Below are 16695 nucleotides of genomic sequence, written 5' to 3'. Positions count from 1 at the left end.
TTTTCAAAAAATTACTTTAGGCTCCTAAAATTACCACCACTAAGTGTTACTCCTGTAACACTGTAATTTGTTTTAATTTTCATCTTCCACAATTTGATGCCGCTTCACATTTCCGGCTTATCTTATTAAGATACCCTCCTCCATACAGCCTAGGTTCATCCTCACTCTCTCACTTTCCGTTTTCTGTCTTTGCTGGGGTCATTGCTTATGCTTACAACGTCACCTCTTCCACCTCTGCCTGCTGAGCTCCTATCCATTCTGTTGCCACTTTATCCAGGAAGCCTCCCTGACGTTTGGAAAAAAAGTGTTTTGAGATGGAAGGAATCCTACTTGGTAACAACCTTTAAGTTGGAGCTTTGTTTTGCACTTCTATTATGCAGTCATCAGATAACATTTCAGGGGTAATGGTGTAAAGACACAGGCTAGTATGTATGTGCTTGTTATAAGTGTATGCACACAGCAGCAGGCGCACAGGAACATTAACAAACGCTATTCGTTAAGTGCTATGGTTCGGGGAGCTCTAATAGCAGGGCAGATTCAAACAGAGATCAGCAGCTGCTGGAGAGGAAGCAACGGCAACAGGAACAGTTAGCCAGCAACGATGCTCCCAGAGGATTTGGTAGAGCGGCGTTCCCAGAGAACTTTGCGTCACGTGTCGACGTTTGCGTCAGGAGGCGGGCCTTCCCGGCCAAGCTCGGCAACTTCCGGCAGCGGGCCGACGACCTAATTGGACACGGCGTCAGAGATGGGCGGCCCTTTGCCCAGGCCCATCTGAGGAGCAGCTTGCGCCGGACTCATGGGTGCCCAAGCAAAGCTAGGAGCCTTCCGCCTCCCTCCTTTGCCCACGATCGGGGAGATCATAAAACTTTTCGGACTCCGAGCCCAGAAACAGCTGTCCCAGAACTTCCTCCTGGACCTGAGGCTGACAGGTGGTTAATGTCATGACGCTCCCAGGGCTTCCTCCTCGTGGTTCAGATTGTACCGGAAGGGGCGGGCGGTGCTGTGAGTCCGGGGCGGCGTGCACGCGCACGTCGGAGGCGTGTACACGCAGTCGCGTGCAGGCGCTCTTCTGCCTGGCGTCTTTTACGTGGGGAGGCGGTGGCTTCTGTCAATCTGGGTTTGTGTATTTCTAGTCCACGTGCAGTGTTGGCATTAAAATATATCTGAACTTAAATATTTTGAGAGCTGCACTTGGTCCAGAAAGAAGTGTTACGGGTTTTTAAAGTATGACTCCCAGAATTATTTTTACAAATGCTTTGGAGTCGGTTTCTGAATTCATTCATTCAATAAACATTGAACGCCTACTCTGTGACTGGCACTGTGCTTAGCTGTGGGGCGGGGATGGAAGTCATAGGGGAAGAAAGTTGTGGTAAGCCTAAGAATTTAGACTTAATGATGACTGCTCTTTTTTGTTAATATTTTTTCCCCCAATTACATCTAAAAAGGAGGACTGCCCCTTTGTGTATTCCCCAGCTCATAGCACAGTGGCTGGCGATAGTAGGTGCTTAATAAATGTTTATGAATTTATACACACACATACATATAATGAATTCATTCTATAAATGAATTGAATATATTTCTTTGCGATGTTCGAAGTTTGTTTCTGTCATGTAATTGAAAGTTTGAACTTGCATCCAAGGCCTTTACTAAATGCAATGTTTTAGAAAACCATCCTTTGGATTAGTTACGTTTCTTTGTTGTTGTTCAGTCTTGTCAGATTTGTCAAAATACTGGAGTGGTTTGCCATTCCTTCTCCAGCTCGTTTTACAGATGAGGAACTAAGGCAAACAGGATTAAATGACTTGCCCTGTCACACATCTAGTAGTTCTGGAGCTACCCTGAACTCAAGAAGAGTCTCCCTGATTCCAGGTCTGGCACTCTTATCCATTTAGCCACCCAACTGTCCTGCATAAGAGTCAAAGCCATATCTATGTTTTGACCACTGATGGTGTTCTGTTCCATTCCATTCAGTTTAGTTCAGTTCAGGGTGTAGATGGAGCATTGGACAGGGAGTAAGAACATCTGAGTTCAAATCCAACTTCAGCTGTATGAGTCTGGGCTATCTTTCCACTGTCCTCTAGCTGAATCTTGAACATTTTTGGTGTATTATCTCATTAGCATTATTCTCTTTCATATAATTGTTGTTTCTGTGATTTGGTCTTTGATCACTCATTCAGGATATGATTATGTCTCCTTTTAGTTAGTTGTCTTCTGCTTCTTTTCCGTATATAAATTGCAGTTTTTATTGTTATTGTCTGTAAAGGAAATGTTTAGGTTTTTTTTTTTAAAATGTGTTTAATATGTTTTACATTTATAGAGTCCTAACATGTGAAAGTCAAGGAAGATTTTTTTCCTTGGAAAAGGCCCCTGGAGTTGATGACTTGGTCATTAGTGACTTGAGAGCAGTTTAAATTTATTGGTGAAGATAGAAACTGAGTTGTTCAAGTATTTGAAAAGCGAAAGAACTAGAAGTAGGGAGCATAGACTACTTTTAAAAATTTGGCAAGGAAAGAGGACACAGTGGCTTGAGGGCTAAGGACAAGGAAATCCCTCCCACCCCCCATGTAGTGCAAAAGAAAACCTGGTCATGTTTATAGTTGGAGGGGAAGGAGATAAAGAAATGGTAGACACCTGAGAAAGGGCAGGTGATTGATAGTGCTTCCTAGAGGAAGTAAAAAGGACAAGGAGGGGATTAGTCTTGGTAAGGAAGACCATTTCTTGATGCATGAGAGAACAAGGAATGAAAAGACAGAGATGCAGAGGTTTTGAAGCATGGAGGGACTTTGGTCTAAATTGTCTAGATCTTAGTGTGATTGAAAGTTGAGGTTACCTCCTGAGAATGAAGAAGGTTAAGGAATGCGGGGTAAGGGAATAAGCATTTATTAAGCTCCGATGATGTGCCAGGCAACATGTTAAATGCTTTACAAATATGATTTTATTTGATCCTCACAACAACCCTGGGAGGTAGGTGTTATTGTTATAATCTTTTTTTTTTTTTTTTTAGCAGTTGAGGAAACTGAGGCAAAAAGAAGTTCAATGACTTGCCCAAATTCACATAGTAAGATCAAGAAGCCCCATTTGAACTCAGATCTTCCTGACTAAAGGCACAGAGGCAAAGTTAGGCTTTATGTCAGGAAAAAACTTCCCAATGGCCCTATCCAAAATAAAATAGACTGCCTTGAGAGGTACTGAGTTCCCCCTCCTTGGCATGAGGTTGGATGACCAGTTAGATATTTTATAGTTGAGATTCCTTTTAGATCTAGCTTCCTAGATTGCTGCAGAGGCCCCTGCCAATTCTTCAATTCTGTTATTCATACATCTTACAGTGAAATGGTGTGTTTATTAATATAAATTGCTGTCCTAGTCAGGCCTTTGGAGTCCTTTGGGCTTATGGGAGGTTTCATAAAGAATCACACTTGTCAGTAATTGCTTAAAACAGTAGGCTTTTATTTTTAACACATTTTAACTTAAACAAGAGATAGCTTAAGACAGAGGTGTCAGACTCATTGAAAAAGGGAAAAAACTCCCAAGCATGGCTTAAACCAAATTAAAATGTAATTGGGAAATATTTTAGAAAATAAGTGAAAAATACAATATAACATAATGTTAATTTGGTTTTTCTTAGTATGCATCCTGCAGTTATCCATTTCTATTTGAGTTTAACACTGGCTTAAGAGACACCCTAGGATGGGAGGGGGCAGTTTGCAATCACTCCTCCCCCCACTCCCACCCCCTGCCATCCACCCCACTGGCTGTAGGGATACTGTTTGAGTTTGATACCTGACCTTTAGGGTAGAAGGAAACAAGAGAAGGATGCAGCGAGGGCAGTTTGCAGTCACTCTTCCCGTCCCATTCATACACAGGCAAAAAGTACTGCCAAACTCTTGTCATCTCACCTCCAAAACAGAGAAGGAAAGGAATATAACTATGGTGTTCACTCAACCTCTGGTGCATTTGTTTTCAGGCTGCTGCTGGTTGTATTAGTGAGGTAGAGGAGACATATCAGCAATGGTCCTGTGCAGAAGCTGCTCCTCAATGTAGCATCACCAGCTGTCTCTCTTTTCCAGGGTCCTTTGTTACCTTCACACCATGACAGCTCAGTGACATAAGATATAGTTAAGGGTTTTTAGGGAGGAGTGTGTGCTTAGTTAGGCACTTCAGATTCTCCATCTCTATAAAGAGATATTCAGGGTTAGCTAGTGCAAATGATTGTTGACCATTGAGAGAGAGAGAGAGAGAGAGAGAGATTTTGTGAGTGTGTGTGTGTGGGTGTGGATGTGAGACGTGGAGGTTTCTAAGAGTTTTTAGAAAGGAAGCATTTCTGGAGCCTGCTGCCTTTTTTTTTTTTAAATTAATGAACAAAGGAAGAAACAGCCCCCAAATCCAAAACTTTTTTGAACTACTATAGTTATATTATTACTGATTTTTAAAAGGATTGTTATAGCTGAACAGCAAATAAAGATAAATACTATGTGCTCATTATATGTTGTTTACTTAGAGGTATTTTTTGAAAAACTATTGAATAGGTAGAATGGTGGATATAGTGCTAGAACTGAAGTCAAAAAGAACTGAGTTTGAATATTGCCTCAGACACTTATTAACTGTATGACCGTGGGCATATCATTTAACCTTTCTTAGCCTCAGTTTACTCATCTGTAAAATGGGGATGATTATAATAGTACCTACTTAACATGGTTCTGAGGCTCAAATGAGTTAACGTGTAAAATTCTTCATAAACCTTAAAATGTATATACATGTTAGCCATTATTATTGATGTGAAAATGATTGATGGACTTTGCATACTCATTTTCACTTCTAAATTCACCTCCAGGATTAGCATTTTACAAGAGATGTATATGTTGAATTTTTTTTTCTAGATAAGATTGTACGAAAGACTGGCAATCTGAAAAATGCTCATGTTTATGAAGTAGGCCCTGGGCCAGGTGGCATCACGAGATCCATTCTTAATGCTGAAGTAGCTAATCTTCTTGTGGTTGAAAAGGACACTCGATTTATTCCTGGGTTACAGGTGAGAAATTTAAGCTGTTTATTTTGATGAACATTTAATTTTAAGCCTTAGGCATAGAAGCTGAACAAGCAGATTATTCTATGTGAACTCGATTTCTCCAGAAATAGCCACTCTTTATATGATTGTTTTCTTTTCGTAAAAGAAAGAAGTAGTTTTAGGGAGTTGTATGTGATTTCCTATCAATTTGTACACAGCTTAGAAATAGTATCCTTAATTAATGGTCAGGCTTTTTTCAATTACATTTTAGTTTTGTACATTTATAAAATTAGGGTATACATGACTTTTTTTTTTGTGGGGCCGATTTTAAATATATTTTACTTTCCAGGACAAGATTCACATTTCCATTTGTTTACAGTAGTGATAAAGTACAATGTTGTTCACTTCTCTCCTTCTGTACATGTTCAAGTATTCAGAATGCCCAGATTTACACAGCAGCTTAAATCTTACTTTTAAACTGCTATTGCCTTGGTGACAAATTTAGGTCCTTCATTATCTGGAAAGCTGTGTGGAATGGTCTTTCTTCTGCTGTGTTTAGTCAACCTCTTCAGTGGTGAGTCTGGAAGAAGCACCTCCAGATGGGGATGCTCTACTCCCTGGGAACTCCCCAGGCATGTGTCCTGGCATGCCCCCTGCACTCTGGTGTAGCTTAGCAGTGATGGGGTTGCTTACCTTCTGTGATTCTTTCTGCTGATGCTCAGATTCCTCCTTCTCAGCAGTCTGGTTTTTATCTAGCAGGTTGATTATTTCATTACATTTGTCAAAGATCTATCTTCTGTTTGTGTTCATCACCAATTTTGCCTTGAAGTTTCTTATCCTCTACAGTAGCCTTCATGTTGAAAGCATAAGATTCAGGAGAATTCTTAGAAGACATCTTGTCTCTCTGCTTCTCATTTTCTGCCTTGTATTTCTCAGCTTCAGTGTGCTGAATCATAAGCTCAATGTCTCCTTTGCTCAGACAACCTTTGTCATTAGTGATGGTGATTTTATTCTTCTTGCCTTTGCTCTTAACCACAACAGAAACATTGAGGATGCCATTTGCATTGATGTCAAATGTAACTTCATTCTGAGGAACACCGCTGGGATTAGGGGGAGATTCCTGTGAGCTCAAACTTGCCAAGCAGGTTGTTATCCTTTGTCACTGATCTCTCACCTTCATCAATCTGAATAAGCATACCAGGTTGGTTGTCTGCTTGGTGGGGATGGTTTGATTAGAACTGTTCCAACGGAAAGAAGAGTAATGTCCACCAGCAGCAAGTCCTGCATATTCTCAGATTTATCTCCAGACAAGATGGTGACCTGAACAGATGAACCATAGTCAATAGCCTCAACAGAATTGATGCTGTTGTGGAACTCCTTGCCGCAGAAGTCCTGCAGAAGCTTCAGGATTTTGGAGATCTGAGTGGGACCACCCTCAAAGAGGATGTCATGAATCTATGATTTGTTTAGTTTGGCATCTCTTAGGGATTTTTCACAGCATCAATGTGCCACAGAAGAAGCATTCAGTTCTTCAAATCAGACTTGGGTGAGTGACGCGGCCGCTGCAGTGATGAGCATGAGACCAGCTCAATGCTCTGTAACCCCGAGACACATGGATGAGGCGGGAGACAGCAAGGTGGCAGAAGCTCTGTTTATTGAGTGCAATTAGCTGTCTTTTATGGCCCTAGTGATGCATGTTCAAAGCATGATCCCCCTGTGATAGCCAATCATCAGGTCTGCTGGAGCTCGTGTCAGGACTCATCTCCCAGTGAGAGGAGAGCCAAACCAACCATGGGAGCTGCAGGTCAGCAAAGGAGAGGTCCTGGGAGACTTCCTTATTTTTGCCACGCAACTATCTTGTGACCCTCAGCTTCTACTGATAGAAGCTAGAACTCCCATGGGAAAGTTCCCCCAACAGAGCTCTCATGAGACTGTGAGACATTCACCCTAACAGGTGAGAGGGGTTTAGAAATCAATACCCTCATAGAGTGAGACAATTTCAGTACTGATCTGAGTACCAGAAGAGAAGATGTGCTTTGCACATTCGCAAGTGGTGCACAAATAGTGGACAGCCTTCTTGTTTTCATTGATGTCCTTGTACTTTTGCTTGAACTCAGAAATAAAGACCATGTAGTTGTCAAAGTCCTCCCCTCTCAATTGAGTGTCCCCAGCTGCGGACTTGACATTAGAGATACTGTCTTCAGTGGTAAGAATGAAGACATTAAAAGTACCACCTCCAGGGTCACAGTTCAGCACGTTTCTCTTAGCACCAACCTTTTTGTCTAAGCCATAAGCACTTGGTTCATTGATGATTCAGAACACATTGAGAAAAGCAATGGTTCCAGCATATTTGGTGGCCTGACATTGGGAATCATTGAAGTAGGCTGGTACTGTAACAACAGCATTTGTGACAGCCTTCCCAAGGTCAGCTTCAGCAATTTCTTCCATCTTGGTCAAGACCATAAAAGGTCTTCTTTTGGATAGAAACTTTTGGTCTCCCCTTTGTCCCTCACTTGGATCTTAGGCCTGCCTGCATCATTTACCACCATGAAAGGCAGATACTTTCATGTCTGAGTGTACAGCTGCGTCATCAAATCTGTGACCAATCAGACGTTGGCATCAAAGACTGTGTTGGTGGGGTTTATCGCAACTTGATTCTTTGTAGGATCACCAGTTAAACATTCTGTGTTGGTGAAGGCAGTGTAGCTTGGGGTAGTTCTGTTTCCTTAGTCATTAGCCATGCTTTTCACTTTCCCATGTTGGAAGATCCCCGCCCAGGAATAAGTGCTGCCAGGATCAGTACCAACTGTAGGTCCTTTTGACATGGTTGCTGGGATGGTGGAGGTCATGGCTAACCGCTGTGGAGCAAGAACGGTTGCTGCTGTGCTGAATAGCAAGACGTGACTTCTATGAAAAAGACTTGAGGGTTTTAGTTTACCACAAGCTCTGCAGTGTCATGTGGCTTGTTAAGAAGATTACGTAATAACTAAAGTCTTCATTAATAGATGTACAAGAAGGGCAGCTAGGTGGCGCAGTGGTGGGAGCACTAGCCTTGGAGTCAGGAGGATCTGAGTTCAAATCCAGCCACAGACACTTGACACTTACTAGCTGTGTGACCCTGGTCAAATCACTCAACCCCCATTGCCTAGCAAAAAAAAAAACAAAACAAAAATAGTAGATATACAAGTCCAGGATCAAGGAAGATGGTAGACCCAATGTATCCAGTACTTATTTTGCTACATATGGAGTTCCACATTCAGTTCTGTTTGCCACATTTTAAGAGATATAAGTCCAGATTTCTTAAATCCAAGTCCATTGTTCTTTCTCTTTTGCTCTGCCAGCTTCCTAAACATGTATATAATGTCCCAAATGGTGAAATAAGTTGGCTTTTAAAAAAAAAAAAGGTAATGCCTTTTAAATACATTAAGCTTCCTCCTCCCTGTGTGATACCTTTCCTTATTAGGCAGGAAGGGTATCACCTTCAAATTTTTTCCCAAATTAATCTCTCTTTCCCCAAAGATGGTGTACAAATATACACATCAGTTTTCCTAGCTTACTTGAGCTAAGTCATATGCTCTTCAAACATAGGAACCAAGTTTTCTCTACTTTTTCCATCCTTAGGCTCTTAGCATCTAATTATAATGTCGTGTACCCTGTGAATGCTTAATAAATATTAATAAAATTTAATTAAATAAAAAAGTCTATAGCACTAAGAGAAATTAAAACTATAAATACCAGTAAAGATGATATACAATTATCCCTGTTTGCATTTGTCATTATGGTTTACTTAGAAAACTCCAGAGAACCCAGGAGGAAACTAATCAGGGCAAGTAATAGCTCCAGTAAAGTAGTAGTCCATCTTTTCCTTCCCTTCTTTCCCTCCTCCATCCCCTCTCTACCATGTCTCTCCTTTTCCCTTCCCTCTTTCTCTTCTTCCTTTTTTTCATTCCCTCCCTGTAATTTCATCTGTGTAGAGAACTCCTGGTGATGAACTTTTTCTGTCAGTGCATAGCTTTACCTTCCCTGCAAATTATAGTTTTAGTGTTGCGTATGCAGAAGTGCAGTACTTAAAATAAATTGAGAAAAATCATTAGCATTTTTATTCAGTACTAAAAAAAAATGAGGAAGTGATAGAAAAATCACATTCAAAATAACTATAAAATACATATAATAATTGGGAATTCATCTAAAAAAGATTTTATTATAGAAATCAAAGAAATAAAGAATATTTATTAAAGGAATAGAGATATTTATTATCATAGTTGGACCACACATATACAATTAAAGTAATTATACCTAAATTAATGTATAGATTTTGTACTACAACAAGCAAGCTACTAAGGGATGATTTTATACAACTAAGCAAAATAATTTTTAAAAATTCATTTAGAGAAACAAAGTATCTAATATCTCAAGAGAAATAATAAAAAAGTTGGAATGAAGGGGACCTTGTAGCACCACACTATATAATGAAGCAGCAGTCATCAAAACTATTTAGATTTGATGGTTAAAATAGAAAAGTAGGTCAGTAGAATATGTTAGGTGGGACTGAAAAGCAAATGAGCTCAGTAGCTCATTTTTCAAAAAATCCATGAATACAATTTACTTTCTATATGGCAAAAACTCGTGGGGGTGCAGGGGGGAGTGGCAGGGATAGGAAAGCAGTTTGGCCAGAAAAATAGGGTTAGACCAGCAACTACACCATATACCACAATAAGCTTATGTGGACAAGTAGCCTCAATTAGGAAGTCACGGCATTAAATAATTTAGAGTAGAATGGAAGTGGGTAAGTTTCTCCCACTCATTAGGAAAAGAATTCATAAATAAAGGAGGAAGATCCCAAAAGACAAAATAAACAATTTTGATTATATTCATTAAAAAGCTTTTATACAAACAAAATCAATGCAACTAGAACAAGAAGAAATTGTCGAGTAGGGGGAAATCTTTTCACAAGTATCTATGATAAAAATCAGATATGCAAAATATGTGGGAAATTGACATAAATACATTAGATTAGGAACTATTTCCCTAGCAAATTGGCATAAACATATTAGACTAGGAACAGTTTCCCTAGATAAATAGTCAAAGAATATCAACAACTTTAAAAAGAAATAAAATATTCAACAACCATAGGAGGAAAAAGATCCAAATTACTAAAAAGAGAAATACACATTTAAACAACTTAGGTTTCACCTGACAACCATCAAATTACCAAAGGCAATAAAAGCTAAAAGTCAATATTTTAAGGGTTGGGGAAAGATAGGCAGTCTAATCCACTGTCTGGGAAGCTAAAAATTGTTCCAGCTTTTCTGGAGACAATTAGAATTTTATAAGAAAAGTTATTAAACTACTTATACTCTTTGACACAGAGAATCCACTGCTAAGTATTTACCCCGAGGAAATCTTGACAGCAAGAGACATTTCATAAATATTAATGGCCTCACTTTTTGTAATACCAAAAAAATTGGAAGCAGAATGGGTACATATTGATTGAAGAATGACAGAACTAATTGTGGTATATAAATATAATAGAATGCTATTGACCTCTCTGTAGGCACTAATGATGTTGATCACTCTCTCCTCCTTGATATCTACTTTCTTTTCTCTAGGTTTTTAGGACACCACTCTTTTCTGATTTTCTTCCTATCTGGCCACTCCTTCTGAGGTTTCTTTGCTGATCCTTCATCCAGTTCATGCTCTCTGATTGTGGGTGTCCCACAAGGCTCTGTCCTCTTCTCTTCTCCCTCATCAGCTCCCATGGATTTAATTACCATTGTTGACAATTCTCAAATCTCTCTTCTATTCCCTGACCTCAGTCTCACATCTCCAGCTCCCTTTGAGACATCTCAAACTGGATGTCCAGTAAACATCTTAAACTCAACATGTCTGAAACTGAATTTATTATATTTCTCCCTAAATCTTCCCCACTTCCTTCCTCCCTTCCCTATTATGATAGAAGGCATTACCATTTTCCCAGTCTGTGAGTCACCCTCAGCTCCTCACTACCTCTCTCACACACACACATCCCTTCACCCCATCCCTTATCCAATTTGTTGCCAAGTCTTGTTGATTTCACATTTGCAACATCTCTTGAATATGCTTCCTTCTCTTCTCTGACACTGCCACCACTCTGGTACAGGCCATTACCACCTCATGTCTGGACTATTGCATTATTTACTCTTGGGTCTGCCGGCCTCCACTTTTCTTCCCATTCCAATCCATCCTCCATCGGTCACTAAAGCAATTTTCCTGGAACACAGATTCAACTATGTCACACACACACACACACACACACACACACACACACACACACACACACACACACCCCCAATAAACTCCAGTGGTTCCCTGTCACCTCCAGAATAAAATACAAAATCCTTTGCTTGACTTTCGGTGGCTTTCCTGGCTTCCTTTTAGTTCCAACTAAAATCCTATCCACTATAGGAAGCCTTTCCCAATACCTCTTAAATCAAGTGCTTTGCCTCTGTTATTTCCTGTTTATCATGTATATCTTTCTTTATTGTCTCCTCTGTTAGAACGGGGACTTCCTTAGGGCAGAGACTGTCTTTTGTCTCTTTTTGTATCCTCAGCACTTAGCACAGTATCTAGCACATAGTAGATGCTTGGTAGATGTTTATTGATTGATTAGTTGATTGATATAGGGAGAGATGTCCACAAGAAGCCAAAAGCAATGAGCTCTCAATATGTAGTTTGAGCTCTGATAATCCTTTTGGTGCTGGATTAAGCTGTACTTGATTCTGCCTTTACTGGTCTGCTGCTTATGGCTGAAACAAGAGAACATAGAAAAGGAGAGATCTGGGAGAATGAATTTTGCTTTGATTGACCAGGCAGGTGATAAAGAGAGGTTACCAGGTAAGTCAGGTCAACAAGCATTTATTAAGAATCTGGTAGGCGGGGCAGGTAGGTGGCACAAGTGGATAGAGCACCTGCCCTGAAGTCAGGAGGACCTGAGTTCAAATTCAGCCTCAGACCAAATACTTGTCACTTACTAGCTGTGTGACACTGGGTAGGTCACTTAACCCCAACTGCCTAAAAATAAAAATTTAAAAAAAAAAGAATCTAGTAGGAAGAAGGAAATAAGTATTTGTTAAAATGCTTCCTATGTGCCAGGCTCTATGTGCTAAGCAAAATGAAAGAGAGTTCCAGCTTTCAAGGTACCCACATTAAAAGGGAGCTGCAAAGTGGGCAGTTGTGGGGAGGATGCTGGGGAGACCAGAGGTGAAATGATGTGGAGTGGGGGATGTCATTGCAATTCACAAGTAAGGAATAAGGCCAGGAGGGTAATGGAGGCTGGCATGGGCCTGCTTTATGCCAATTAGTCAGCCAGTAAACATTTATTAAGGACCTACTATGTGCCAGGTGCTGTGCTAAGTGCTTTTGGAAAGCCTAAAGATCCAGAACTTCTTGCAGGACTGATTATCATCTGGCACCAGCCAAACATTCATCAAACAGGTCATCAGAGGCAGAATTAGAAGCAGGCCTGTCCTTACCCAAAGAACAGGGAGACAGGAATAAACGGTAGCAATTACATAGCATCCACTGTTTTCCTCACAAAAATTTTAAGTAGGTAATAGAAGCACTCATTTTACTGGAGAAAACTGTACCTCAGAAACCTTAAATAACTTGCCCACAATAACAAAACTGTCAAGTGGTTTCACCAAGATTTGAATACAGGTCTTTTGACTCCAAATAAAGAATTCCTACCACTTTGTACTTTATCTCTAGCTGTATTATTATTCAACACCTCCATTTTTAGTACTGATTATATTGATTCCCCTATTACATCTGTTTGTCTTCCCTGTTAAATTTAAGTTTCATTAGAGCAGGGCCAATATTTCTTACTATGAGTTTCAATAGTTCCATATCATGCATCCGCGATATTTGTTTATGGCCTAAGTCTGTACTTCCAGCTGGCAAAAAATTCTTTAAAAACTAGAATCCAACATCTTAAACTACCTTTGCCAAAGTGTTCCATAAGTGGCATGTGGGGAAGGGACAAAAAGATGATTTTATGAGCTGAGGTATTTGTAGGAAGAGCTCCATCTTTTATTTGTCAGAGTACAGAAGGAATGGGAGGGAAAAAGGAAATAGTGGGAGATGGAAATGGACTCTACCTGTGTCCTGAAGCAGTTGTGAAGTAATAACTTGACATAACTTTTAGAGATTCCCTTGGTATTTCAGTGAGAATAATTTAGTAGATTTAACACAGCCAGTGGGCAGTATTCAGCCAACTTGTGCTTTGTACCCAGAGTTTTATTTATTTGTTTGTTTCTTTTTGGAAGAGCTGCTTTTTGATTTATGGAACATGGAATGTTAGGTCTGGAATGGACAATAGAATTAGGTCCTTAGACCTGCAATGGACCATCTGGTTCAATGACTTCATTTTAAGGATAAGGAAAAAAGGGGGCCTAGAAGAGCGAAGTGATGTGTCCAAGTTTGTACAGCTCGTTAGTGGCAGAGCCATGGTTATAGCTCAGGCCTTCTGATCCCCAGGCCAGTACTCTGCCTGAAGATCCTTACACAGGGAGAGAGGGAAGTATCTTAAGAGTAAGGTGTGGAAAGAGGAGGGGTAGAGGCTAGGGTGTTCTCAGCTACACTTCCCTCTTTCTTGGGAATCCTGGTAAATTGGGGGTCATGGCAACAAAAGTTACCTTAGAGCATTATCACCGAATACATTGAGATGTAGCAGTAAATCAAATGGTTGGGGACACATTCAATAAGTGTAATTTTCTCCTAATAAAATTTGAAGGTTAAATGACTGTTTAAATATCATGTGCCTCATTTCCCACATATGTTTCATCCCAGTTTTTTCAATTTCCATGTTCTTAATCTGTGAAATGAGAAAAGTGGTATCCTAGATAGGAGTTGTCTATTCAAAGTTTAAACTGAAATAGAAGCTGTTCTGAAGATAGAAATGAAAAATAGCTTGGCATAAAAGGCTGAAGAGAGGGTGAGATCATGAACAAATCATATACTTCCATTTTACAGAAGAAAAACAAGTATTAGGATTCTTTCCCTCTCTCCCCTCCCCCGGCATAGTTTTATGAAACTTTGGCCATGTAACAGAGCCAATGGTAGAGCTCTGTATAGCCCCCTTTAGAGTCAGAAAGACCTAGGTTCAGGGCCAGCCTCCAACAATAACACATACTGGCCGGGTAAGACGTGACTAGTCCCTTAACCTCTAAGTGCTTCTGGATCCCCTCTAAGCCTGAATTGTGGAGGCGGTACTATTGTGCATTGGTAGAGGGGATTTCCTCACCATGAGTTACCTGTACCAGTGATATCTATCATCAGACCTCCTCCCTCCTGTTAACAAACAAACATTGAGATTTATGGAGCGTTTTTCTTCTGATGACATTGAGAGGTCCATAGGATAGGTATGTTTGTGATCATTTTTCTCATGAGAAAACTCATGCTCGTAGCGGTTAAGTAACTGCCCAGTGCTACACAAATGATAAGCTGTCTAGTGCCTTTTTTGCTTGAACTCACAGCTTCCAAGGACCAACAGCAGCAGCGTTGTCTAGGCAGAGAGAGGTGACCTGCACTCTGATCTAGTCCTGCTACTCCCTTCCTACCCATGTAACCTTGGGCACAGCACTGAACTTATCCGGACCTCATTTTCTTTATTTGTAAAATAAGGAAGTGGACAAAATGGTCGAAGTTTTATTCCAGCTCTGAATCCTATGAGAATTTAGTCTCTGTCAGGTGTCTGCCTCCAGTGAAGTAAACTCATTTTATTCTATTTATTTATATATTTATTTTTAGAATTTCGAAGGGCTATGTTGAAATGCAACTTCAAAAGATTAACAAAACAAGGTCAAGGACTCCAGGTTAAGAACACATGATAGATGATCTTACAGCTCTAAGGCCCTTTCCAATTCTAAGTCTTATGATCCTGCATGTCTGTGTGATATAGAATTGCTGTAAATCTATAGATTTAGAGTTGGAAGAGATTTTGTCTAATTCAACTCCATCATTGGACTGATGAGGAAACTGAGGCTGAGAAAAGTTAGGTGACTTGCTTGAGATCAGACAGAAAGTTAACAGCGTGGCTCAGATCCTTCGACTCTACCATGATGCCTCCCTTTTGCACTCTGGAAAGTGGGGAGGCTACAGCTATGACCTGACATTCAGCAATCAGGGCCAGCTCTAGACAGAATTATGAAGATTGAAATGTTGGCCTTTTTTTTTTTTTGCTTCTCTTTCCTCTCCTTGGTTCCCTTTCCCATCTTCCTTCTTTCAGGACCCTGGGGCCGTCATGCTCTCACTTGTCCTCTTCTATTAAAACCTGTTTGGGAAATTATCTCGTATCCAACATTTCCTTGGTGTGAAGTTAGACTGTGCTGTTGTGGTGATAGGAGCACTGGTTTTGCAATCAGAGGACCTGGGTTTGACTCCTGCTTCTGATGTTTACTATCTGTGTGACCTTTGGCAAGTCATTTAAACTCACTGGGCCTCAGTTTCCTTATCTGTAAAACGAAGAAGCCGAACCATGAACTCCAAGATCTCTTCCAGCTCTGCATCTATGATCTAAGGATGGTGGGATCTAGTAATGCCAGAAGAGATCTCCGGGCACCTCTAGCTCAACCTCTTCATCCCACAGATGGGGAAACGGAGATTGCAGAAGTAAAGTAACTTACCCAACTTGACCCAGGTAGTAGTAGAATTAGGATTTGAATCTAGGTCCTCTGTTTCTTTGTTTTTTTTTAACATGTGTTTTTACAGCTTTGGGTTACAAATTTTCTCCCTTCCTCCCTCCTCACTCACCCTCATTGAAAAGGCAAGCATCTCGGTACAGGTTATAGATGTGTAGTCAAGCACAGCACTTCCACAGTAGTCCTGTTGTGAAAAACTAAGTATATTTCCCTTCATCCTGTCCTACCCCGCATTTATTCTACTCTCTCTTTTGACCCTGTCTCTCCTCAGAAGTGTTTGCTTCTGATTATCCCCTCCCCCAATCTGCCCTCCCCTCTACTAACCCCCTGCTCTCTTGTCCCCTTCTCCCCTTATTTTCCTGTAGGGTAAGATAGATTTCCATACCCCATTGTGTATGTTGTTCCCTTCTTAAGCCAAATCCTGTGAGAATGAGATTCACTCATTCCCTATCACCTTTCCCCATTTCCCCTCCACTGTAAAAGTCTTTTCTTGTCTGTTTCATGTGAGATAGTTTACCTCATTTTACTTCTCCCTTTCTCCTTCTCCTAGTATAATCCTCTCTTACCCCTTAATTTTATTTTCCAGATATCACTCCTTCATCTTCAATTCACCCTGTGCCCTCTATCTATCTATCTATACATACATAAAATTTTTTCCCTCCCACTACCCTAATACTGACAAAGGACTCATGATTTACAAATATCTTTCCCTGCAGGAATGTAAACAGTTCAGCCTTAGTAAGTCTCTTATGATTTCTCTTTCCTGTTTACCTCTTCCATGTTTCACTTGAGTCTTGCATTTGAAGGTCAAATTTTATATTCAGCTCTGGTCTTTTCCACAGGAATGCTTGAAAGTCCCCTGTTTCATTGAATGACCATTTTTTACCCTGAAGGATTATACTCAGTTTTGCTGGGCAGGTGATTTTAGGTTGTAGTCCTAAACTCCTTTGCCCTCCGGAATATCATACTCCATGCCCTCCGGACCCTTAATGTAGAAGCTGCTAAATCTTGTGT

The 16695-nt window shown here is 40.4% G+C and overlaps 1 protein-coding gene across 2 annotated transcripts in view; it reads left to right on the top strand.

Annotated features, from left to right (window-relative positions):
• The first annotated feature begins 723 nt into the window (after positions 1-723).
• The window catches only part of LOC114031471 (dimethyladenosine transferase 1, mitochondrial-like), a 61009-nt gene continuing 45037 nt past the window's right edge, over positions 724-16695 (top strand). For both annotated transcript variants that reach the window (XM_027846552.1, XM_027846553.1), the window contains exons 1-2: positions 724-929; positions 4878-5029. In XM_027846552.1, coding sequence (XP_027702353.1) covers positions 797-929; positions 4878-5029 — 285 coding nt within the window. In that variant the 5' untranslated portion in view covers positions 724-796. The remainder of the gene's footprint in view (positions 930-4877; positions 5030-16695) is intronic.

The sequence above is a fragment of the Vombatus ursinus genome, unplaced genomic scaffold, assembly GCF_900497805.2.
Source record: "Vombatus ursinus unplaced genomic scaffold, bare-nosed wombat genome assembly UNPS02015175.1, whole genome shotgun sequence".
Lineage (NCBI taxonomy): Eukaryota > Metazoa > Chordata > Mammalia > Diprotodontia > Vombatidae > Vombatus > Vombatus ursinus.
Note: the sequence above shows the minus strand (reverse complement) of the source record. Positions and strands in the feature narration are given on the sequence as shown.